This window comes from Camponotus floridanus, unplaced genomic scaffold (assembly GCF_003227725.1).
Source record: "Camponotus floridanus strain SB8 unplaced genomic scaffold, Cflo_v7.5 scaffold328, whole genome shotgun sequence".
In the NCBI taxonomy this organism is placed as follows: Eukaryota; Metazoa; Arthropoda; class Insecta; order Hymenoptera; family Formicidae; genus Camponotus; species Camponotus floridanus.
Genome location: NW_020229468.1, coordinates 22445 through 43178, shown reverse-complemented (window position 1 = coordinate 43178; position 20734 = coordinate 22445). Strand labels below are relative to the sequence as shown.

The following is a 20734-nucleotide window of genomic DNA, read 5'->3' as shown; positions in this document are numbered from 1 at the left end:
TTTTCGATAATTCTAAGATCTCGTATTTCTTTCTGTTTTTCGTACTCGTAATAGCACGCCTCGTTCGGTTCTCCGAAATCGTAAGCGCTCGCGCGCTTTTTTCCGTTCTCCGTAATTGCAAGAGCTCGCGCACTTCTTTCGGTTCTCAGTAATTATAATGTTCGGTGCGCTTCTCGCTATTCTCCGTAATAATAAAGTTTCGCGCATTCGAGTCTGTTTACCGTAATTATAAAGCCTTGCGTATTTGACTCTGTTTGCCGTTATTATAAAGTCTTAGCTTTCTTTTCGATTAGTTATCTCAAGCGAACATTTGCTGTGAATCACGTCTCATCATTCATGTTATGTTATGTTTGATTGGATTTTATATTTCATTGGCTTGTCTTTAATCGAAGTATTGTGAACCTCGTTTCAATCTGATTTGTCATTCGATTTGACTTTTATATTTTTCTCTCATTTATTATTTTTCTATTAATAAATCTGTTATATTGCCTTGTTAAATTCGCGTAATTTATTTGAATGTTAGACCCCTGTGGTCGTCGATATCCGTTTCTGTGTCTCTCGCACATCGAATTAATGAAATCTCCGCATAATTAATTGGCTCGCTCTAAGAACCTCTCCCCTCTACCGTTGGCACGAGCTAGTCAGCTAGTCAGCCCGTGGCGAAGCAGGCTATCATCTTTCGCACTGTTTAAAAATTTCGTGGAAAACTGATGCGTGAAAGACCGCATCTGGCGCCCAACCGATCGAGATATCGAACTGCCTCCGCTCCGCCGCGGCCCGCGCGAGCACCCTTCATCCCCGTTCGTCCGAGCGCGGAAATCTTACATTCATCCTGTGTTTGACGGCGTTCTATCCGATTAAAATTAGAATAAAGAAGGAGAAAAACGTCGCAGTATTAATAATACTTTTTTAGGTAGGCGATAAGTCGTCGATAAGAGTACGCGCGATACTAATCTACGATGCGGAAAACGCATGACGCGTCTCTGTTCACATGTCGCGCAATTGATCGCGTCTCTCCAACCACCAGTTGTGCAGTTTGCACACGTTTTCCAAGGCGCAATTCTTCGAGTGATAGCCGCAGCGATAGACGCGAGTCGCGGCTAGCGTTCGAAGGGGTCCGATATCCTCGTAATCGGCGTCGATGGTCTCGATCGTCAGGTCGAGCTGCTCCGCGATCTCTCCTGCGATGTCAGCCAGCCACTTCTTCTTCTCGCGACCCTTGACGTAGATCGTCACCGCGGCGTTCGACACGAGATCCCTCGACGCGCGATATATCGCGTCGCGAGCGATCTGCTTCGCGTGCCTATACTCCACGTGTTCGTCGGTCCAGTGAAATTCGTGGTGATTAAGAGTCAGCCAACAGGCCTGCGACTTCTCGCTCTTTGTCAGCAGATTCCACGACATCGGCGCGCGAAAGACGTGATGCGTCAGATCTCTGCCGTTCGCGAGTATCGCCATCTCCTTCGTCGAATCGCTCGTTGACGACGAAGCCCTGCAGATCGACGAAGATCGGCGGGGCGATATCGCCCGTGACCGTCGTCGCGGTCATCGTCGCGAGAGACTGAAGTTGATCCGCGCGTCTCTCCCCGATATCTTCGCGGTTTCGAGTTTCCTCTCTCTCCTCCCGTTCGACGCGACGTCTTACAGGATCTTACGCACGACGTTCGTCAGCGGATTGTACTCCACCACGCGATCGTGAATAATTAGGCAGTACGCCGTGGTGTTAGAAGGAACGTTGTCCTTGCAGTCGAATTCTAGACGAACGTCCACAGTGGCGCTCTTAACCGCTTCGTTTTGGAGGAAACAATCTATCACCACGAGCGGGCCGCAGTGTAGAAATTTGTTCATAGTCAGAAGCGTCTCGTCGTTCGCGGATCCGTAATACGTTCGTCGAAATCTCGCGTAGGCGTCGTACAGTACGGCGATCTTGTTCTTATCGAAGTCTAAATTCATATCGTCGTACGGCTAGAAGTCGGAATTGAGATACAACTTTACGTTGGTCAGATTGCACGCGTCGAATCTGGAAGCGTCCTGCGACAGGACATTCTTCCTTCCGGTGCAACGCGAAGATGACATAACGCGATTTCTCGAGTTGCGTGACCGCTTTTATGGCCCACGAGTGTTTGGTCGTGCTCTGCAGGAGCGGAAACTCGTAGAGATCCCACGAGCGAAAGGGCACGCTCAGATATCTGCCGCTGTCCAACGTGCGCAACAGCGATAATTTATTGACGTCATTCAGCATCACTTGCGGCACGCGCCACCGTATCTTCGCGAGCTCGACTCTCGGCTCGAATTCCTAGCGATATCAGACAATTGTTGTCGTTTCGCGCTCTTATCAGAATCAGCTCGTGACGCGCGTTGATGACGACGCGCCTGTAATCCTCGCAGAAACCTAGCAGCGTGTCGAGAGGAACGCAGAAGTTGAAGTCGCCCGTCGACGCGACGCCGGTCGATCCAGTCGCGAGATCCCATCCGGCGTTCTTTAAGATCTTGTCTCGTTCGGCCGTCAGCGAGGCGTAGTTTTTGATCGTGCTAGTTATTCCGACGTTGCGATTACGATCGATCTCCACGCCATCGAGCTCATAACGTATCTCCTCGAACATAAAGGCGACGCAATTGTTCACGAGCCACGCCGGCGTCGAGGGCACGGACGGCTCCTTAGAGGCTGAAGCAGGCTTACCCGATTCGCCGCTCGACGCGGGCGGCGGATTATTCTTCGTATGCAGTCTACCTTCGACGTAGAGAAAACTCTCGCACGGCAGCGTGTATAGGTCCTGTTGTATGGGTATTCGTATCTCGTCGCTGTATCCGAAAGCGGTGTTGGCGTACGGATTGTACGTGTGACTCTCGATCTTCACGATGCGATCGTCGAAGACGGGTTCCCCGCCGATGCTTAGAATGTCCCTCATGTTGGACTATCGCGCGGCTCTCGGTACGACGAAACCCATGGATCGCAGAAAAGCGACGTTGGCGGACAATCCCCCGACGCTCCTCTCTCTCGAGCGCGCGACTCGAGTTCCCGCGACGCGATCGCGGTCGCAACGTCGCGACGCTAGATTCGCGCACGACGAGCATCGCTCCGTTCCCTCCCCGGTCCTCGCATCTCGCCGCGCGCTCTCTATCGTCTGCGTCGCACGTGCAGTCGAATCGAGATCTCCTCGCCGCGGAAATCGATCAATCGACCGTCCTGATCGACGACACGCAGCGATACGTCGGTCACGAGTCGCGCGATGTCCGGCAGATAAATGATCTGTCTCGGGATCTCTGACACTTTATATCCCGGCGGAACGTTCGGCGCGAATTCGTGTATCGTGGGCGGATCTCCCGTTCACGTACGCGCCCGTCGTCAGGTTGCACTCCACGCGAATCGTGTTAACCGCGATAATGCTCACGGGCTCGTCGGACGCGTACCATTTGTTCGGCCGCAATACACGAGACTGGGAGAAACCTAATAACGATCCGATATTGTTCGGTTTGGTGAAATTAATTCGGTACGCGCATTTGATTTCACTTCTCATGATATTGTCGTTACCGCGTAGCTGGAGAACGCGATCGCCGCTCTCGTTCTCCGCGTCCTCGACGTCGTACAGATATTCGTCGTCGTCGTCGCCGTCGCTGGCGCCATCGCCGCCGTCTCTCCCTCCGGTTCGGCGGTCGTCGCCGTCTTCGAAGAATCGCGACTCTCAGGTACGCGCTTATATCGCGCAGCTCATAGGATCCGATCGGGATCGCGATCGTCTCGTCGTTGTCATCGAAGTAAAATTTATTGTTCGAGGAATTCACGTTCGGAATCGTGTTGTAAGTCTCGAAATTGGTTAGGCCGAGCTCGTAATTGTCGTCGCTCAGATCGAGAGGCGGAAAGTAACTCGCCGTGAGAACGTTGCTTCTTCCGGTCAGCGTGAGAATCAGCGACATGACGACGCGCTCTATCGCCGTTAGAGACCGAAGGGCTTCCTCCTTCCTTCTCCCCAATCGACTCGTCGAAGGAAGCGCAGGCACAATTGTCCGCAGACGCTCTGATCGTACGTCTGCTGAGAGTCGCGATTGTACGCGATGCGCGTGTCGCGTCCGAGGTAACGCGCGAGTTCTCGAGGCGGCCGAAGATTGCCGAAAGCGTCGAAGTAGATAGCGTCTTTTCCCCTTTTAGCGTACGCCACCCAATGCGTGCCCGGCCCCAAGGCGTCGTCAGGTTCACGATTCTACTCTCGTCGCGACGAACTCGCGCCGGCAACGCGTCGCGCATGAACACACCTCTGAAGTGACGCACGCGAGCGCATCTGGCAGCGTTATTCAACTGTTCGTTCGTCGTGACACCGATCGGAACTACGACGTCGTCTAACGCGCTCGGAGGCGCGACTTTTTTTTTTCTTCCCCCTTCTAACCGTTCGTCCGCCTCGTCTCGCGATGCTTCCGCTGCGCTTGTAAGGCGCGAGATACAAACAGCGGCCCTCCATCGCTCGATTGTGTCGCTGCAGCTCCTCCAATTGTCGACGCGCGGCCTTACCGTCGTTCACCATCTTCGCCACGCCGGCTGCTCCGCCGATCAGTGATCCTAAAGCTCCGAGCGCCGGCAACAGGAAGCCGCCGCGTTTCGCCGCGGGAAGAACCTGTCTTCTCGTCGTCCTCTTCCTCCTCGTCGAGGTCGTTCTTCTCTTACCGCCGCCGTTGCCGCTCTTTCTCTCTTTCCTCTTCGCGCTCCAGCCATACCCATTCCTAGTTTCGTCTTAGCCTTCATAGCCGCCCATACGGCCGACGCCGCCACTCTCTCGCCGAGAGTCGAATCCCCGGCCCGGATACGCTCGAACGTTCTCGCTCGGAGCGTCCGATCCGCGACGTGCCGATCGGCGAGATCGTCGCTCCGCGAATAGGCGATGTCGTGCTCGCGGCAAGCCGCGTCCAGCGGATTGACGCCTCGATCGCCTCGCGCGAGCCGCTTCGCGAGACGAGTACCGGGACCGCAGAACTGATATCCCGGTATATGTAGTTCGAACGGAAGAGCGTTTATAGTTCTATTGAGCAAACCGCTACCGCCGACGACTGCCGTCGCGGCGTCCTCGGCGTATCTCATACGTCTCGATCGTCGACGCGCTCATAGTCACGCCATTTCGTTCTCCCGGCACATACCACAGTCTTTGATGCACGGCGGCGGATCGTCGATGTGCGTGTCTTGCCATGGCTGATTGTGATGCTTGTGACAGAGACGATAACGCTGCACATCCGGATCGTCCTTCAGATGTATAGGCAATCTTTCCCACAATCGATCGACGAAATCGCCGTACTTGTCCAGCAGAAGCTTCTTCGGAACGTACTGCAACTGATCGACGCTGAGTCCGAGAATATCGGAATTGTTCACCAATAGAATAAACATGACAAAGCGTCGCGCGTGCGCGCGCGTAACTTTATCGCGTCACCGTCGATCGGACACGCCTAATTGCGCGATCGTTTTTTTTCCCTCTATATATACGCTCGCGAGAGCGAATCCGCGCTCGTTGCTCGCGCGCGCGCGAGTCTGCGCACTGAGATGCAGATTCGCACGCAACAACAAGGAAGAATCGCGAGAGGAGAGAGAGAGAGAAAAAACGATGCGTTTCGTGCATCAACCGATCGCGATAAGGGTGTCCAACGTCGACGGTAAGACGCGCTCGATGAACGAAGAACCGCGAAAACACGGTAATCTGTTACCGACCGCGATTCGCAGCGTAATCTGCGGTCCCTCTAATTGCGGTAAAACGAACGTGCTGATAAGCCTTCTGGAGAGCCCGCACGGCGTGCGATTCGAGAACGTGTACGTTTACTCGAAATCGTTGCATCAGCCTAAATATCGATATCTGGAGAAATTGTTGAAACCTATGCGGGATATCGGTTACTTCACGTATTCGAACAACACCGATGTCATCCCGCCTAGCGAACTCGATATTCGTGTTCGACGACGTGGCCTGCGACAAACAGAACGTCGTGAGAAAGTACTTCGCCATGGGGCGTCACGCGAAGGTCGATTGCTTCTATCTGTGCCAATCGTACGCTAAGATACCCAAACATCTGATACGCGACAACGCGAATTTATTGATACTCTTTAAGCAGGATGGCACTAATCTGAAACACGTGCACAGCGATCACGTGAATACCGATATGTCGTACGAGGATTATCATGCGCTGTGTCGCGCGTGTTGGAAATACCGATACGGTTTTCTAGTGATCGACAAAGATAGCGCGCTGCGCAACGGTAGATACAGGCGAGAGTTCAACGATTACGCCGTGCCGTAGAGCGTCGTCGTCGCTCTCCGATACGGTATCGCCGGTCAGAGAACTGTAGAAGGACTCGCGCGGCGGGAGACGCGTCTCCCGCAATCTCTCGACTCTGTCGAGAGTACTCGTACGGAAACACGCCCTTGCGCGTGAGAAGCCGAAAGTCGTCGTCCGAGAGGTCGCGAAACTCGCCTCGCGCGATCATCAGTTTGCTCTCGTCGAGATACGACGCTAGCTTATCGAGACCGGCGCCTAAAAACTTGAACGAGTCCACGAATCGTAATTTGACGTATCTGGAACGCGCGGCGTTTCCCCTATTTCCCTCCGCCGCGGTATCACGAACGGTCTTTGAGAAAGCTATGTACGATTCCTTCGTCATCGGCAACAACTCTACGCTGCCGGGATACGCGGATTAGCCACATCCTTGATAATGAAGTGCGCGTCGTAACCCGATAGATTGTGAAAGAATACAGGTTTGACGTAGGAGTCCTTGTAATTCAAATTACACGCGGAATGCGCCGGACCTCTGAAACGGCCGGCCAAATGATAGTGATCGCGCACGCGAGCGTCGTCGGCCTCGAACGGCGTCGTCTCTCGCACGCGTAACAGCGACCGTCTCGACGCGCTCGCGAATATCTCCCGCTCGTCAGGCGTCAGATCCGCCATCGGTACCACGGCGTCGAGGGCGGCCTTCGCGCGAAGCGCCAGATCGCGCAACTCGCGCACGAACCACGCGACGCAATCCTCGTCGCGATAAGATCCGTACGCCGACGCGGCGTCGTCGAAGGAGCAACGCGTGTAATAGGCCACGCTGTGAACTCTGTGATGCTGAACGATCCTCGTATTCTCCCGCCCTCGTCCCCCTCCTTCCTCTCCAACGCGCACTCCAGATCGGCGTACACCGCGAATGGAATTCGCTCCTTTCTCGAATAATGATCGAACTCCAGCCACCTGTCGTCCTCGCTGGGAAGAACGATCGCGCAATCGTTCAGCTTGCCGCAATCCTCGCTGTGCGCCGACAGCTTCTCGCTCGTGCGAAAGTAATGCATGCATCTGAGAAAATACGGAATAAACGTTAGCTCGATATTTCACTCTCGCTCGTCGAGATCGAACGCTCACCGATCACACACGTGCGTCCTGTGTGCTCAACTGCGAACTGATCAGACGAGACAGATTTCGAATACAGGCGAAATGTCCGACCGCGTTACCCTCGCGCGTCGCATCGCTCAGATACATCAGATTGACGTGTCTCTCCCTCTTTCGATCCGTCAGACGAAGAGGGACGATGCGAATTCCGCCGCCACCGTCCTTTTCGTCTCTCTCCGACGGTGTACACGTTCACCGATATATCGTTCAGCCGCTCGAACCGTCCGATTCCGTTCAGAGTCATAGGTAACTTCGAACCCTTCAGATTCAACACCTCGGAGTAATGCGGATATCGCGACCTTCTCTCGCAGTGCTTATCGACGGGATACAGAGCGGCGACCACCGACCACGCGAAACACGCCTCGTCGTCGGATCGCACGTTGACTACCGCTCTCTTCGTCTGAATCTCTCGCGGTACTCGCACGTGGCACCTCGCCCGCATGGAATTGTACACGTTCACGTTCACCGTTAGATCGAGTATGCGCGATAGGGTCCATCCGCTGTCGCGCTCTTGAAACTCCTCCAAAGACGCGACGGTATCGTCGACGACGCGAGTATCGTACCACTCGCGCAGATCCGTCGTGGGTAGAAGGGCATGGTTTCTCGTGGCGATCGTCTTAACAGCGGTTTTATCGCCCGACACGAATTCTCCGTTGAACGTCATGTTCACCTTAACGCTGCGATATCGGCCCATGACGTCGCGCACGCGGCGGAGCACGGTGTCCCTCGCGTCCTCGAGAAATCTCAGAGGTTCGATATAATCGAGATTTATCACCGCGCCGGTCAACACGCGTCTCTTGAAAGCCGTCTCGATCTCGGACCACGAGAATCCCTCGCGCGACTCGACCCCGCTACCGCCGCCGCCGTCATCCTCGCGTCTCGCGACACCCGCGTCTTCGCGCTCGAAGCGTTGCCGTAGATCATTCCTCGCGCCGATCACTCGCAGGATTCGGGCGACCAGCGAGGTCCTCGCCCCCGTGGAGATTCGGCGACTCGCGTCTAGGCACCTCTCGCTCAGAGTCGCGAGACACTCCTCGCACCGTCGCGTCCACACGCGATAGTCGTCCGTCGTGGCGACGCCGCGCGCGCTCTCGAGCACTCGGCGCTCTTCCTCCCGCATGGTCGCGTCCTCTTCTCTCCCTACGGCGATTCGTCGTCCTCTCTCTCTCCTCCCCGCGGGGCCTTATCCACATCGTCTTGCCTCGCGAATCCACCGGCAGCGAAAACCCGCGACGCGTCCCGGTCACCCGCGTATCTCCGGCGTCGAATCTCGCCGCTCTTCCGCTACACACCAGGACCGTCTCGATCCACAGCTCCTCGCGCGCATCTCGAAGACCGATCGCTCGCCTAGTCGAATAGATCGCGACGCTCCACGCGATCCTCTCCTTCAACACTCGAACGTAGCGATCGATCGGCGGATTGACGCGCTCCTCGCTCATGACAATTCGCGCCTCAAACGTATCAAATCGACGCCGCAGAACATATTTTGGCGAAACGGGTACTCGCGACCGCTGTCCTCGCGATCGTAGGTGTATCGCAGAGTTCTACCTGCATTATCCTCGGGCGGGAGAATCCTGCAGCGCGCGACTGGCCAAGTATCGTTCTTCCGGTTGGAGATAATCGAACGAGTGGTATTTTCACTCACCGTCACACATATAATCCTTCGGATCCTGATGACCCTTCGGATACTTTGCTCTAAACCACCTGTCTAGATCATAGTTGTAAGAATAGGCTCTGCGACTGTCGGCCAGAGCCGTCTCAACCCACAACTCCTCGCGCCGACTGTGCGTTTGAACGGCTCTTCTCGGATGATACGTCGCGACGTTCCATCGCGCGCTCTCCTTCAACTCGACGTCGTCGTCGCCTATCGGGTGCGTCAACTCCTCTTCCTTATCCGCCGCCCTACCGTCGACGGTAGAGACGACTCTGGCGGAACTCGCGCCGTTCATACGCGCGCCTCGTCATTCGCGAACCTATCTTCCCGAGAAACGATCGGATAGAACGATCGCGACCATCCGCGAGGCGTGTGCGCGCCTCGAAACGACCGTCGCGTCTTTATGCTCGCTCGTTCGAGCGACGACGACGACGACGTCACGCGAGCGGGAATAAATTTCTCCGCGGTCGCGCGGTTTTCGCCTTCGGAAACGACGAATCCATCGAAATACCGCATTCGACCGAATTCGGCGCGTGTTATCGCGCGCGTCTCTCGCCGCTGCGCGTCCGAGAGAAAGGAACGACGACGGAAGCGTCGCCGCGAATATCCCTTTCGTCTTAGCGCGACGCGCTCGAGAGGAAGGAACGGCGACGGAAGCGTCGCCGCGAATATCCCTCGCGCGCGCGCGAGTAAATCCTACGGAAATCCTGCTCCTCTCTTGTTATCGCGCTTAAAAGGAGAGATAAGCGGCGAGTCCGAGAACGCGCGACGACCGCGATATCGCGCGAAGACACGATATCGCGCGCGCGCGACGAGGCCCTCGTCCGATCGACGCGCTCTCTGTCGATCCTCGAGAACGAAGGATCGACGACCTCCGTCGACGAGAGAGAGACGCCTCTACCCGCGACGTGTTCTCCCGATACATCGTACGCTCGTTTACGAAATGAGCGCACATTTAGGTTAAATTTCGAGCGACGCGCTCGCGCGCGCGGCGAACTCGCGTCCGACGTTTACGACGAGACGAGACGAGACGAGAAACACCGCCGCCCTCGGCGTGCTCTCCCGATACATCGCGCGCCTTTTTACAAACGGAAAGAAAAATATTCGAATTTACATTCGAGCGACGCGTAAGACGCGCTGGAAACGCCCGAGGCCGCTTGTCGCTCCCTCCTCGACGCGTCGAAACGATGCGAGTCTGCGGAGGCGCATATATGTTATATAAATATTACATTAATATTATTTAAATATTATATAAATATTATATAAATATTATATAAATCGCGCGTCGCGCGAATCGCATATTTTATATTACATCTCTTCCAGGCCTACGTCGAACGCATCTATTTTATTTATTATTAACGTCGACCTTATCTCCGTCTCGCGCGTCAAACCGGCGGAAGCGCCCGCGGTCGCGCGACGCGCCCGATGGGGCGATCGCCGCTTATCGCGCGCGCCTAGCGCGCCGCGTCCAGAGACGCTTCGACGCGCCGTATCCAGGGACGCGCGCGCTCTCTCTCCCTCTCCCTCGCTCTCTCGCCCTCTCCCTCGCTCTCGCGCCGAACTCCTCTTCCGCCCGCTCTCCCTCGCACCGCCGCCCCCTCGCCCTCCCCCTCCGCGTGACGTCACGACCCTCCGTTTACCAACCCAACGGCGAGCGGCTCCCCTCGCCCTACCTACCCCCCCTGCTCACCCGCGCCGCCGTCACCCTGCCCATCAGATATTCTATCTCTCTCGCTCTACAAGACCTCTCTCTCGCACCCGTGGAAAAAGCGGGTTAGAATCGCCCTATCCTATCTACTCCAATCACATTCAAGCATTAAAAGAATACTCGACTGTGATTCATCAATTTATTGAATTACAGCTTTAATTCATAAATTTTACTGCCATTGTAGACGGTGCTTTAAAGTCGTCCTAAGTTGCTGTAGCATAAGGTTGTAAGGCGTAAGATTCAAGAAATTGACCTATCACAAATATTAAGAGAATACTCGACTGTGATTGTCAATTTCTTGAGTTTTACGCCGTACAACCTTATGCTACGGCCATGCAGCCGAACCTTTAATCCCGACAATTGACAACAGATAATTTAAACCCTAAGCCTTAAGAAATTGTCCAATCACAACCGAGCATTGTCTTCATAAACCGCGTTACAAAATTATTATCAGTATACTGCAAATTCTATAGTGCACGTTACGTATATTATATGTTTTCAGTGTTGACAGTAAACTGGCAGCAATTTCGGAACAAGGCCATACTTGACTGTGATTTGACAATTTCTTGAGTCTTACGCCTTACAATCTTATGCTACGGCCATTGTAGACGATTCTTGAAGCGTCATCTACACTGAAATTTTAAGGAAACTTAAGGCGTAAGACTTAAGAAATTGACCAATCACAATCGAATATTCTCTTTATACTTGACAATAATTGGTCAATTTCTTAAATCTTGCGCCTTAATTCTCCTTAAAATTTCATTGTAGACGACGCTTAATGTAGCGTCGTCTACAATGTAATTAGTATTGAAGGCGTAAGTCTTAAGAAATTGACCAATCACGGTCTAGTATTAAAAGATTATTCGATTGTGATTGGTCAGTTTCTTAAATTTTACTCCTTAAAATCTCATTGTAGAAGACGCTTAAAGGCCATTCTACAGTGGCCGTAGCATAAGGATGTAAGGCGAAAGACTCAAGAAACCCAGATAGCACAGTAAATTCTAACAGTAATCTTTAAGTTTTCTTTTATAAATTGTAATTCTTTAGGAATTCATAGATGAATACAATAAGAATGATTGTGGAAGTTACATGCACCATGATTGAATTCTTGAGAACTTCTTAAAGTATTCATGTAATATTCATATAATATTCATATAGTATTCATATAGTATTCAAATACTCAACAAAAAATATTTTATTACAGTGTTTTGGAAAGCTCTCGAGGTCAGCTACAAGAATATTTAATAAAAAATAGGGGGTGCCATTTAAAAAAATTGAGGTGACCTTCACGTGACCTTCAAATGGCTCTTCAAGATCAAACCAATGGTACCATCTTATGGCCCCCTCGAAACCAAACAGCTTTTGTCTGAAACATTTTTCTCTCCTGGGTTTGGTTTTCGAGATATTCGACTGGATGGATTAAAATGGGCCACCCTGTATATATATATATATATATATATATATATATATATATATATATATTTAAGACATATTTGTATATAACATCGAAAAAAGAGGATCATGTAGCAAATTCATCGATATATACATCAATGTACGCAGAGTAATATATACATGTTAATAATGTATATGTTAATAATGTATTTAGATAATATAAAATATCTAAACAATTATTCAAATAAACGACCCGTAAATTTGGAAATTATAATAGTAATTAATGCTATAAATTCATATACTTAATAAAATAAAATTATCTAGTAAAAATATATTTGTATATATATTATATTCATTCTTGCAAATAATATGAAAAAAATTTAAATAAAAAGATGCTTTTTTAGGAAGTGCGAAAGCTACTTGACTTAAAATGGAATCTGTTTGGCAAAGATAGCTATGATGATCACACAGAATGTTTAAAGCAAGAAAAGCTCGTAAAGTTGAAATGTCTTATGAATGATTACATATGCAAAAAGACGGCATATGAACAACTGAAATGAAATCTGATAAATCTTATAAGAAACAAGTAATTCTTCTTATAATACATGATTTTTTATAGAGGTATTTTTTATATGGGGATATTTGAGAAATTAATTATGATTTGCGTCAAAAATTATTTATGTAACGCTAGAACACTTCGCACAGTTTCACTAGAATTTTTACTTCTTTTCTGGATTTTCTTTTGTAGAAATTCTCCTGAATGAAAGAAATGGATATATTGTAATGGTATGAAAATGACAGATCGTAGTACATGGAACAAAAGTTTTAACTTTTTCGTGAAAGAAATTGATTGTACAATTTTATAATGCTTAGCTTACAGTGAAAATTATTGAATCATAGTCAATTATTTAGAGAAAAAATTACCAGCTAGTTTCGAAATATTTGAGCATATTTTTAAGACCAATCTATCTTATGATGAATCCAAATCGAGAGAGCGGATTGAAACCTTAATTGCTAATATTTTTCTTTCTACTCTTGTCAAAAATACTAAATATATGCTTAAAACCATATTATATAATTTCAGAAACTTTACATATTATTATCGGTAATTTTATAATTGAAAATACATAGATACGAATATTTATTGTACATAGAAATGTAAAAGAGAACAAGGCATATGCATATATTTTACTTGGTGCATTTACCAAGATATATAGATTTTCATTTTTGAGAAATTCTATAAAAACCCTCTTTACCACCCTGAAGAGACGTAGACGAGAAAAATATCAGGGCGATGTCGCTGAATCGAGAATCGAATCCGAGTCTTTCGCTTCCCGGGCGATTGCTCTTACCATTGAGCTATTCAGCCCCACACCGATATCACTCTCGCCTATTTGTTTATAACTATGGAAAATGAAACGCGATCTTTTCAGCCATGCGTGAATTAAACTAAAATCGAAAGGAATTAGGTTCGTTATGTATCAAACAACAAGATAAGAAAACTGGCGTATCCGAACCATAACGGATGGTAATGCCTAAAAATACTTTAATTGTACGCGAAAATGTAAACGAGAACAAGGCATATGCATATATTTTACTTGGTGCATTTACCAAGATATATAGATTCTCATTAGTAGGATAATAGGGAGAGTTCTAATCCAGGTCCTCTCAGGGGGGGTGAGGCGCGTGGGGATTACGGAGGAGCGGGGGAATGACGTCACGCGGGACGGAGGGGATTTCGGAGGCAGCGCGTGTTAGATGTTTTATCGCAATGATACACAATTGTATTACATGCCCGGTTAATAAACAGTGTTCCGTACGAACACGTTTATAAACAATATAAACAGCAGCATTTCTTTGAAAGGCAACGCGTGCGAGAGAGAGGGAGCGATGGCGCGAGGAGAACGCATGCGAGAGAGATAGCGTAAGGAATGGGAGCGCAAGGAAAGGCGCGTAAATAAATACATATTTTTTAAATTAAAATATAAAATTTCATAAAATGTGTGTATGACTAATAAAATAATAAGTATAAAATAATAAGTATAAAATAATAAGTATAAAATAATAAGTATAAAATAATAAGAAAAATATAAAATTTAATCCGTTATATAGAATGCCCATAGCTCATCAAAATTTACATTTAAAAAATCGTCATTATGATTTCTCTGTAGATCCTCATTTTGATCACCATTTCGATCTCCATTCTGATTTTCATTCAGATTTCTCATCTCTCCTGAAACATTCTCCTACAAAAAAAGTCACCCAAAAATAATTACTTGAATATTTTAAATTAATTTCGTAATTATATTAGCAAAATTATCCATTACCTGTACATTCTCTTCCTGTTGCTTTTTCTTTTCACATGCATATTTTTTGTATATAATTTCAGGCGGACTTACATTTGTATATAAATTCAGGCGGATTTACATTTACGAGATTGACATTGTGTACAATACCGCGTTATATATAATAATAATGTTCGCGAGCGAGTCCGACAGTGAGCCGCGGAAAAGTGATAATAGTTCAGTGAAAAAGCCAGTTAAAAATAGCAGAACTTTATTGCAGTCAGAACTTTAAAGGCAACAATTGTTGAGTGCAGCAGCGACGCGTGACAGCGAAGGCGCGAGCAGTGTAGCGGGATAGTGCGATATTTGTGCGAGATATCACGAGCGGTGTAACGTCAAGAAAAACCAGTGTCCAAGAAAACTAGCGGTCGTCGTGCAAATATGTCAGCGATATAGACAGAGAGAAAAGCGGTGGTCCGAAAAGAGCAAGCGGTCGTTATAAGCGGTTTGACAAAGCGGTGTAACTAAGCGGTGTGAACGTAAAGTAATGACTCCGAAAAGTGCAAGACTTCCGCGTGCCCTCTCGCTGGGCTCATTATATACCGGGCGGATTTTGGGCCCCGTTGCGACGTGGCCCAATTAACTTTAAAATTTGGCGGTGACCTCATGGCGCCGCGCATAATTGGCCGCCGATGAGGTCAGGAAATAGCGTTGTGGCGTTTGCCATGCGCACGACCTTTTTCGATCAGCTGATTGGCCATCAGCTGATCGTGACGTATGGGCGCGCATGCCCGACCGTTGCGTGGATTTTGACGGCGGTTGACAATGTTGTTGTCAATTGTATAAGCTGAGCGTTTTTTATGGCGCGAAAAAGGTGAGAGATGACTCGAACGGTCGAGTTTGTTGTAAAATAGATTTTTCGAGAAGTTTCTCGACGCCGGTTAAGTTCGAATTTTAAAATTGCGATTGTGAATCTCGAACATCCCGCCCGCCTCGTCAGCGCGTGACGAAACTCGCAAGTGCGTGCGGGGACGGGCAGGTGTCGCGAATGGCTCAATTGATGAAGCGTGGATCGCGATCAATGAGAGGAATGTGTGACGTAACACGCCGACACGTGTTCCTCAGTTTGTCGGATTATTTCGAGGTGGAAAGTGATGTGATATGAAGTGAAATATTTACAGTGATTAGATGATGTATAATACAATGCGGAATGCGATGATCGATGAAATGATTTTCGCACAATTGAGGTGGATGATTAATTGATGTCGCTCGGCGGTATGCGGTGAACGATAAGCGGCTGATCGCGGAGTTGAGTGGTGAAAAAATGAAGCGGAGGCGAACAGCTGATAGAGGTGATGGAGAGAAAGAAAAAAAAATATACAATGTGAACGAGTGAAGTAGAGTGCGGTTATTACAGTACATATATATATACAGCGTCACGAAAGTGACACGCGGAGGGAATAGTTCGAGCGCTATTCGTTCGCGGACGCGTGAGTCTCCTTGACCCCCGGCAGGAGGACAAGTTTCACCACCGGCCGGACGAATTCCGAGGTGGAGGTTCGGACGGTCACGACGCGGACCGTTCCGTCGCTTTCGGGGTGTAACTGGGTAATTCTCGCGAGGGGCCAATGGGTGGGCGAGGTGGACTCCGAGCGGATGAGGCACAGTGCTCCGACTTCTGGTGCTGGCTCGGCCTTGAGCCATTTCGACCGAGGTGCCAAGGCGTGGAGGTACTCCTGTGACCATCGCTGCCAGAAGTGGTCACGCATTTGCTGGAGTAGCTGCCATCGCGACAGCGTGTTCGGTGACTGATCTGCCAGCGAAGGTTCCGGAACTGCCAACAGCGGAGCGCCTATGAGGAGGTGACCTGGAGTCAAGGCGGACAGGTCATCCGGATCATCCGACAAGGCCTGTAACGGACGAGAGTTTAAGCAAGCCTCGATTTGCGCTAGGAGAGTGCTCATCTCCTCAAAGGTGAGAGTAGACTCTCCGATCACTCGTCGCAGGTGATGCTTGGTCGATTTCACCGCGGCCTCCCATAGCCCTCCAAAGTGCGGCGCGGCAGGAGGGTTGAAACGCCAGGATACGCCTTCCTTGGTGATTCCCTGCGCGATGCGACGGCCGTCGGGGGAAGACGCACGGAAGAACTCTCGCAGCTGCCTGTCCGCTCCGACGAAGTTGGTGCCGCAGTCGGAGTACATTTCCTCGCACAGGCCTCGACGGGAGATGAACCTGCGGAATGCGGCGAGGAATGCGTCCGTGGAGTAGTCGGACACTACTTCCAGGTGAGTCGCTCTGGAACAAAGGCAGACAAATAAGGCTATGAAGGCCTTGTGTGCTCGCTGTCCTCGCCCCTTGGATGTGCGGAGGAATATCGGACCGGCGTAATCGACCCCTGTCCTCAGGAAGGGGCGCGCTGGAGTAACCCGACCTGGCGGGAGATCGCCCATCAGAGGCCGCGGAGTGTTGGCTCGCCAGCGAACGCACGTCACGCATCGGTGTAGGATCCGCTTGACCACGGCTCGACCTCGCGGCACCCAGAAGCGGAGGCGGAGAAGTCCCAGTGTGAGCTGCGTGCCTCCATGCAGCGTCCGTCGGTGGCAAGACTCTACGATGAGCTGGGTAAGCCATGAAGCTGGTGGCGCTATCATGGGGTGGCGCTCATCGTAGGTCAATATCGCGTGTTTCAGGCGACCCCCAACGCGGAGGATTCCTTGGCTGTCGATGAAGGGGTGCAGCTTAGCCAGGTGGCCGCCCTTGGGCATCGAGCGAGATTCTCGAGCGGCAGCGATCTCAGCGGCGTAATGGATCCCTTGGACGACTCTGAGCCAGCGGAAGAGAGAGACGTCAAGTTCGCTCGGCAGCAGAACGGCGCTGAGAGGATGACGACCGGATGGCCGCCAGCGGAGACACCATGCAGACACACGTAAGAGCCGGTGTAGAGAGGAAAACTGGAGAAGAAGTTTCGGCTCCGGTTTGTCCCTGCATGTGGCGACTAATATAGTTCCTTTAATTTCAGGGACCTCGCCCATCATGGTCTGGTTGTCCTGGTCTGGCCATAGCGACGAGTCCCTGGGGAGCCAGTCGGGGCCACTCCACCAGAGGGGGTGGTCCAGCAAATCCCTCGGGGCGATTCCTCTGGATGCGCAGTCGGCTGGATTATCCTGGCCAGGAACGTGCCTCCACTGTGCTTCGGGTAGCCGCTGTTGAATCAGCGACACCCGATTGGCCACGTAGGTCTTCCATCGCGAGGCGTGACCCTTGATCCAGTGGAGGGCGACCCTGGAGTCGGACCAGAGGTATACCGGTGCTGACGGTATATCTAGTGAAGTCCAGAGATGGCACGTGAGATTCGCGAGCAAGGAGGCAGCGCAAAGTTCCAGCCGCGGGAGAGTCACGGGCTTTATGGGAGCGACCTTGGTTTTGGCGGCGAGAAGATGAGTGGCCGTCCCGTCGGCAGTGGTCACGCGGAGGTAGACGACGGCAGCAAAGCCACGTTCGGACGCGTCGGCGAATCCGTGGATCTCAATCTGCGAAGCCTGGTGAGTCGTCCCTAGCCAGCGCTCCACCCTGAGGCGCCCCAACACATGGAGCTCGGAGAGGAGACGCTGCCAGGACTGGGCGTCCTCGGTTGGGAGCGGGGTGTCCCAATCCAGCCCCTTCAGCCATGCAGACTGTATTAGAATCTTGGCGCGGATGATGACAGGAGCTAGCCATCCTAGAGGGTCGAACAACCGCGCCGTCTCTGACAGGACTCGCCTCTTGGTGTATCCGCCTGTGACTGGAGCCTGGATCGTGAAGGAGAAGTCGTCGCTGGCGGGATGCCAGCGCAGGCCCAAGGTGGAATGCACCTCGTTCTCCCAGGAGTGATGCGCTAGCTGCAGCCGGTGGTCAGAGGGCACTCCTTCAACAAGGATGGCTTCGCTGTTGGCGGCCCACTTCCGCAGCGGAAACCCGCCCGCCGTGCAAAGCTCCCGGAGCTCTGTTTGCAGAGCGACGGCATGGGGCAAGGAGTCGGCTCCCGTTATGACGTCGTCCATGTAGCAATCATGGCGTAGAGCGAGGGCCCCCCTTGGACCTCGTGCTTCCTCGTCAGTAGCCAGTTGGCGGAGTGTGCGGACGGCGAGGAACGGCGCACAGGCGAGCCCGTAGGTGACGGTGTTGAGCTCATATTCTTGCGTCTTTTCAGAGACTCTCGGGCGCCAGAGAATCCGTTGGAAGCGGCGATCTTCGGGGTGGACGAGGATTTGCCGGAACATCTTCTCGATGTCCGTGACAATTACAAAGCGGTGCCGACGCCAGCGGAGAAGAATGTCAGCCAAGGCCGGAAGCAGGTTGGCGCCGACCATCAGGTGGCTGTTCAAAGAGTCCCCCGAGGTGATGCGTTGCGATCCATTGAATACCACCCGGAGCTTGGAGCCGAAGTTGGACTGGCGGAGGACTCCGTGGTGAGGTAGGTAGCATGCTGCTGTACTAGTCGTGCTCACAGGACTCATGTGTTCCAGGTCCTCGTACTCCTGCATGAATTCCCGATACTTGGCACCGAACTCAGGATCTCTCTTGGACCGGAGGTCCATGGCATTCAGGAGGCGTTCAGCGGATTTTCGAGTCTCACCAAGCGACGTTGGCGAGGAAGAGAACGGAAGACGTACAACGTACCGACCGGATGCAGTCCGCTGGTAAGTGCGCGTGAAGAGGGTCTCACACTGTTCCTCCTCCGGCGTGAGTGCGACGGGGGGAGGAAATTCCTTCTCCTGCTCCCAGAAGCTGTGTACAAGTTTGTTCAATTCTGGGTCCACCGTGCATTGCAGGGAGCTCCGGGGACCCTGGAAAGACGCCGAGCTAGATCCTCCCGACAGGATCCATCCTAGGGCCGTCTTCTGTGCGACTGGCTCACGCGGACCACCCTTGCGAAGCCCGGCCTCCAAGATGGTCGAGCAGACTTCCGCACCCAGCAGTATCTCGACTGGGTCGCGCTCCTGGTATCGGGGGTCGGCGAGCTCGAGGCCACGGACGTGAGGCCAGGAGGAGAGGTTGGTTACCGAAGACCCCTGATATGCCGACAGTCGCGGCAGCACGAAGGCGACCGCTTTCAGCTTGGTTCCCGTGGCCGTGGAGGAGAGGTTGAGCGCCACTCTGCCGCGGGTTGACCCGGATCGAGCCCCGCCGATGCCGATGATAGACACCGAAGAGCTTGTGCGGGGGAGTTTCAGGCGTTGGACCAGCGCCTCCGAGACGATCGACACCTCGGAGCCTTGATCGAGCATCGCCCGAGCTGGGTGAAGATGCCCGGCGCGGTCGGCGATGAGCAGGCGAGCTGTCGCGAGAAGGATCGCCTTGCGCTCGGACGAGGAGTGCATCGCAGCTAGCGCGCTTACCTCGTTGGAAGAGGACGAACTATACGCGTCGTGCAGTGTAGAGTGGTGCTTGCCTTTGCACGTGAAACAGGTTTTGACGGACTGGCATTTGGAGACCAAGTGATTCCCGAGACAGTTATAGCACAGTCGGTTTTGTTCTACGAAGGACTTTCGATCGCTCGCGGACTTCGCCTTGAAGTCGCCACACACCATGAGCGTGTGCTTTCCTTGGCACAGTGCGCACTTTGAATAGTCGGAGCCGGTCTTCGAGTGGTGAGCCTTCGCAGTTCGCGGCGCACTTTCAGCGGTCCTTGACGATACTCTCGGTTTCGCGGCGTTCAGAGTGAGAATGCGCTTCGCGATGAAATTGACGAGAGTGTCGTGGTCTGGCGGATCAGTGGAGTCGCTGATCGAGGACTCCCATTCCATCCGTGTACGCGAATCGAAGAGCTCGATAGTGAGGAAGTTGAGGAGGTCCATACCATGGGAGTCGACAGGCCTCCCGATACTCTCCTGCGCGTTCACGGCGGTCGTAACGGCGTTGTGTATGCGACCGAGTTCTTCCGCGGACTCGCACTTCATCTTCGGGACCGAGGTAAACGCGGCGAAATTAGAGCGAATGAGCTCTCTTTTGTTTTCGAAATGTCTGCACAGAATCACCCACGCGCGCTGATAATTGTCACCGGTCACAATCAAAGATTTGATCAACCTTTCAGCGGGTCCCTTGACGCAAGACCGGAGATAGTGGAAGCGCTCGATGTCGGAGACTGACGCATTCTCCCCGATGACGGACAGGAAGAGATCTGATTAGCCATCAGCTGATCGTGACGTATGGGCGCGCATGCCCGACCGTTGCGTGGATTTTGACGGCGGTTGACAATGTTGTTGTCAATTGTATAAGCTGAGCGTTTTTTATGGCGCGAAAAAGGTGAGAGATGACTCGAAC

General features: G+C 51.8%; 2 protein-coding genes across 2 annotated transcripts; both read right to left on the bottom strand.

Moving 5' to 3' along the window:
- Positions 1 to 1641: 1641 nt before the first annotated feature.
- LOC112638590 lies at positions 1642 to 2909 on the bottom strand. Its single transcript, XM_025410585.1, has 3 exons — positions 2415 to 2909; positions 1996 to 2296; positions 1642 to 1943 (listed from the first exon to the last, which is right to left on the bottom strand). The coding sequence occupies exons 1-3, from the start codon at positions 2907 to 2909 to the stop codon at positions 1642 to 1644; spliced, it is 1098 nt and encodes a 365-aa protein (XP_025266370.1).
- Positions 2910 to 15903: 12994 nt separating this feature from the next.
- LOC112638589 lies at positions 15904 to 20370 on the bottom strand. The gene has a single exon (XM_025410584.1). The coding sequence runs from the start codon at positions 20368 to 20370 to the stop codon at positions 15904 to 15906; it is 4467 nt and encodes a 1488-aa protein (XP_025266369.1).
- Positions 20371 to 20734: the final 364 nt, after the last annotated feature.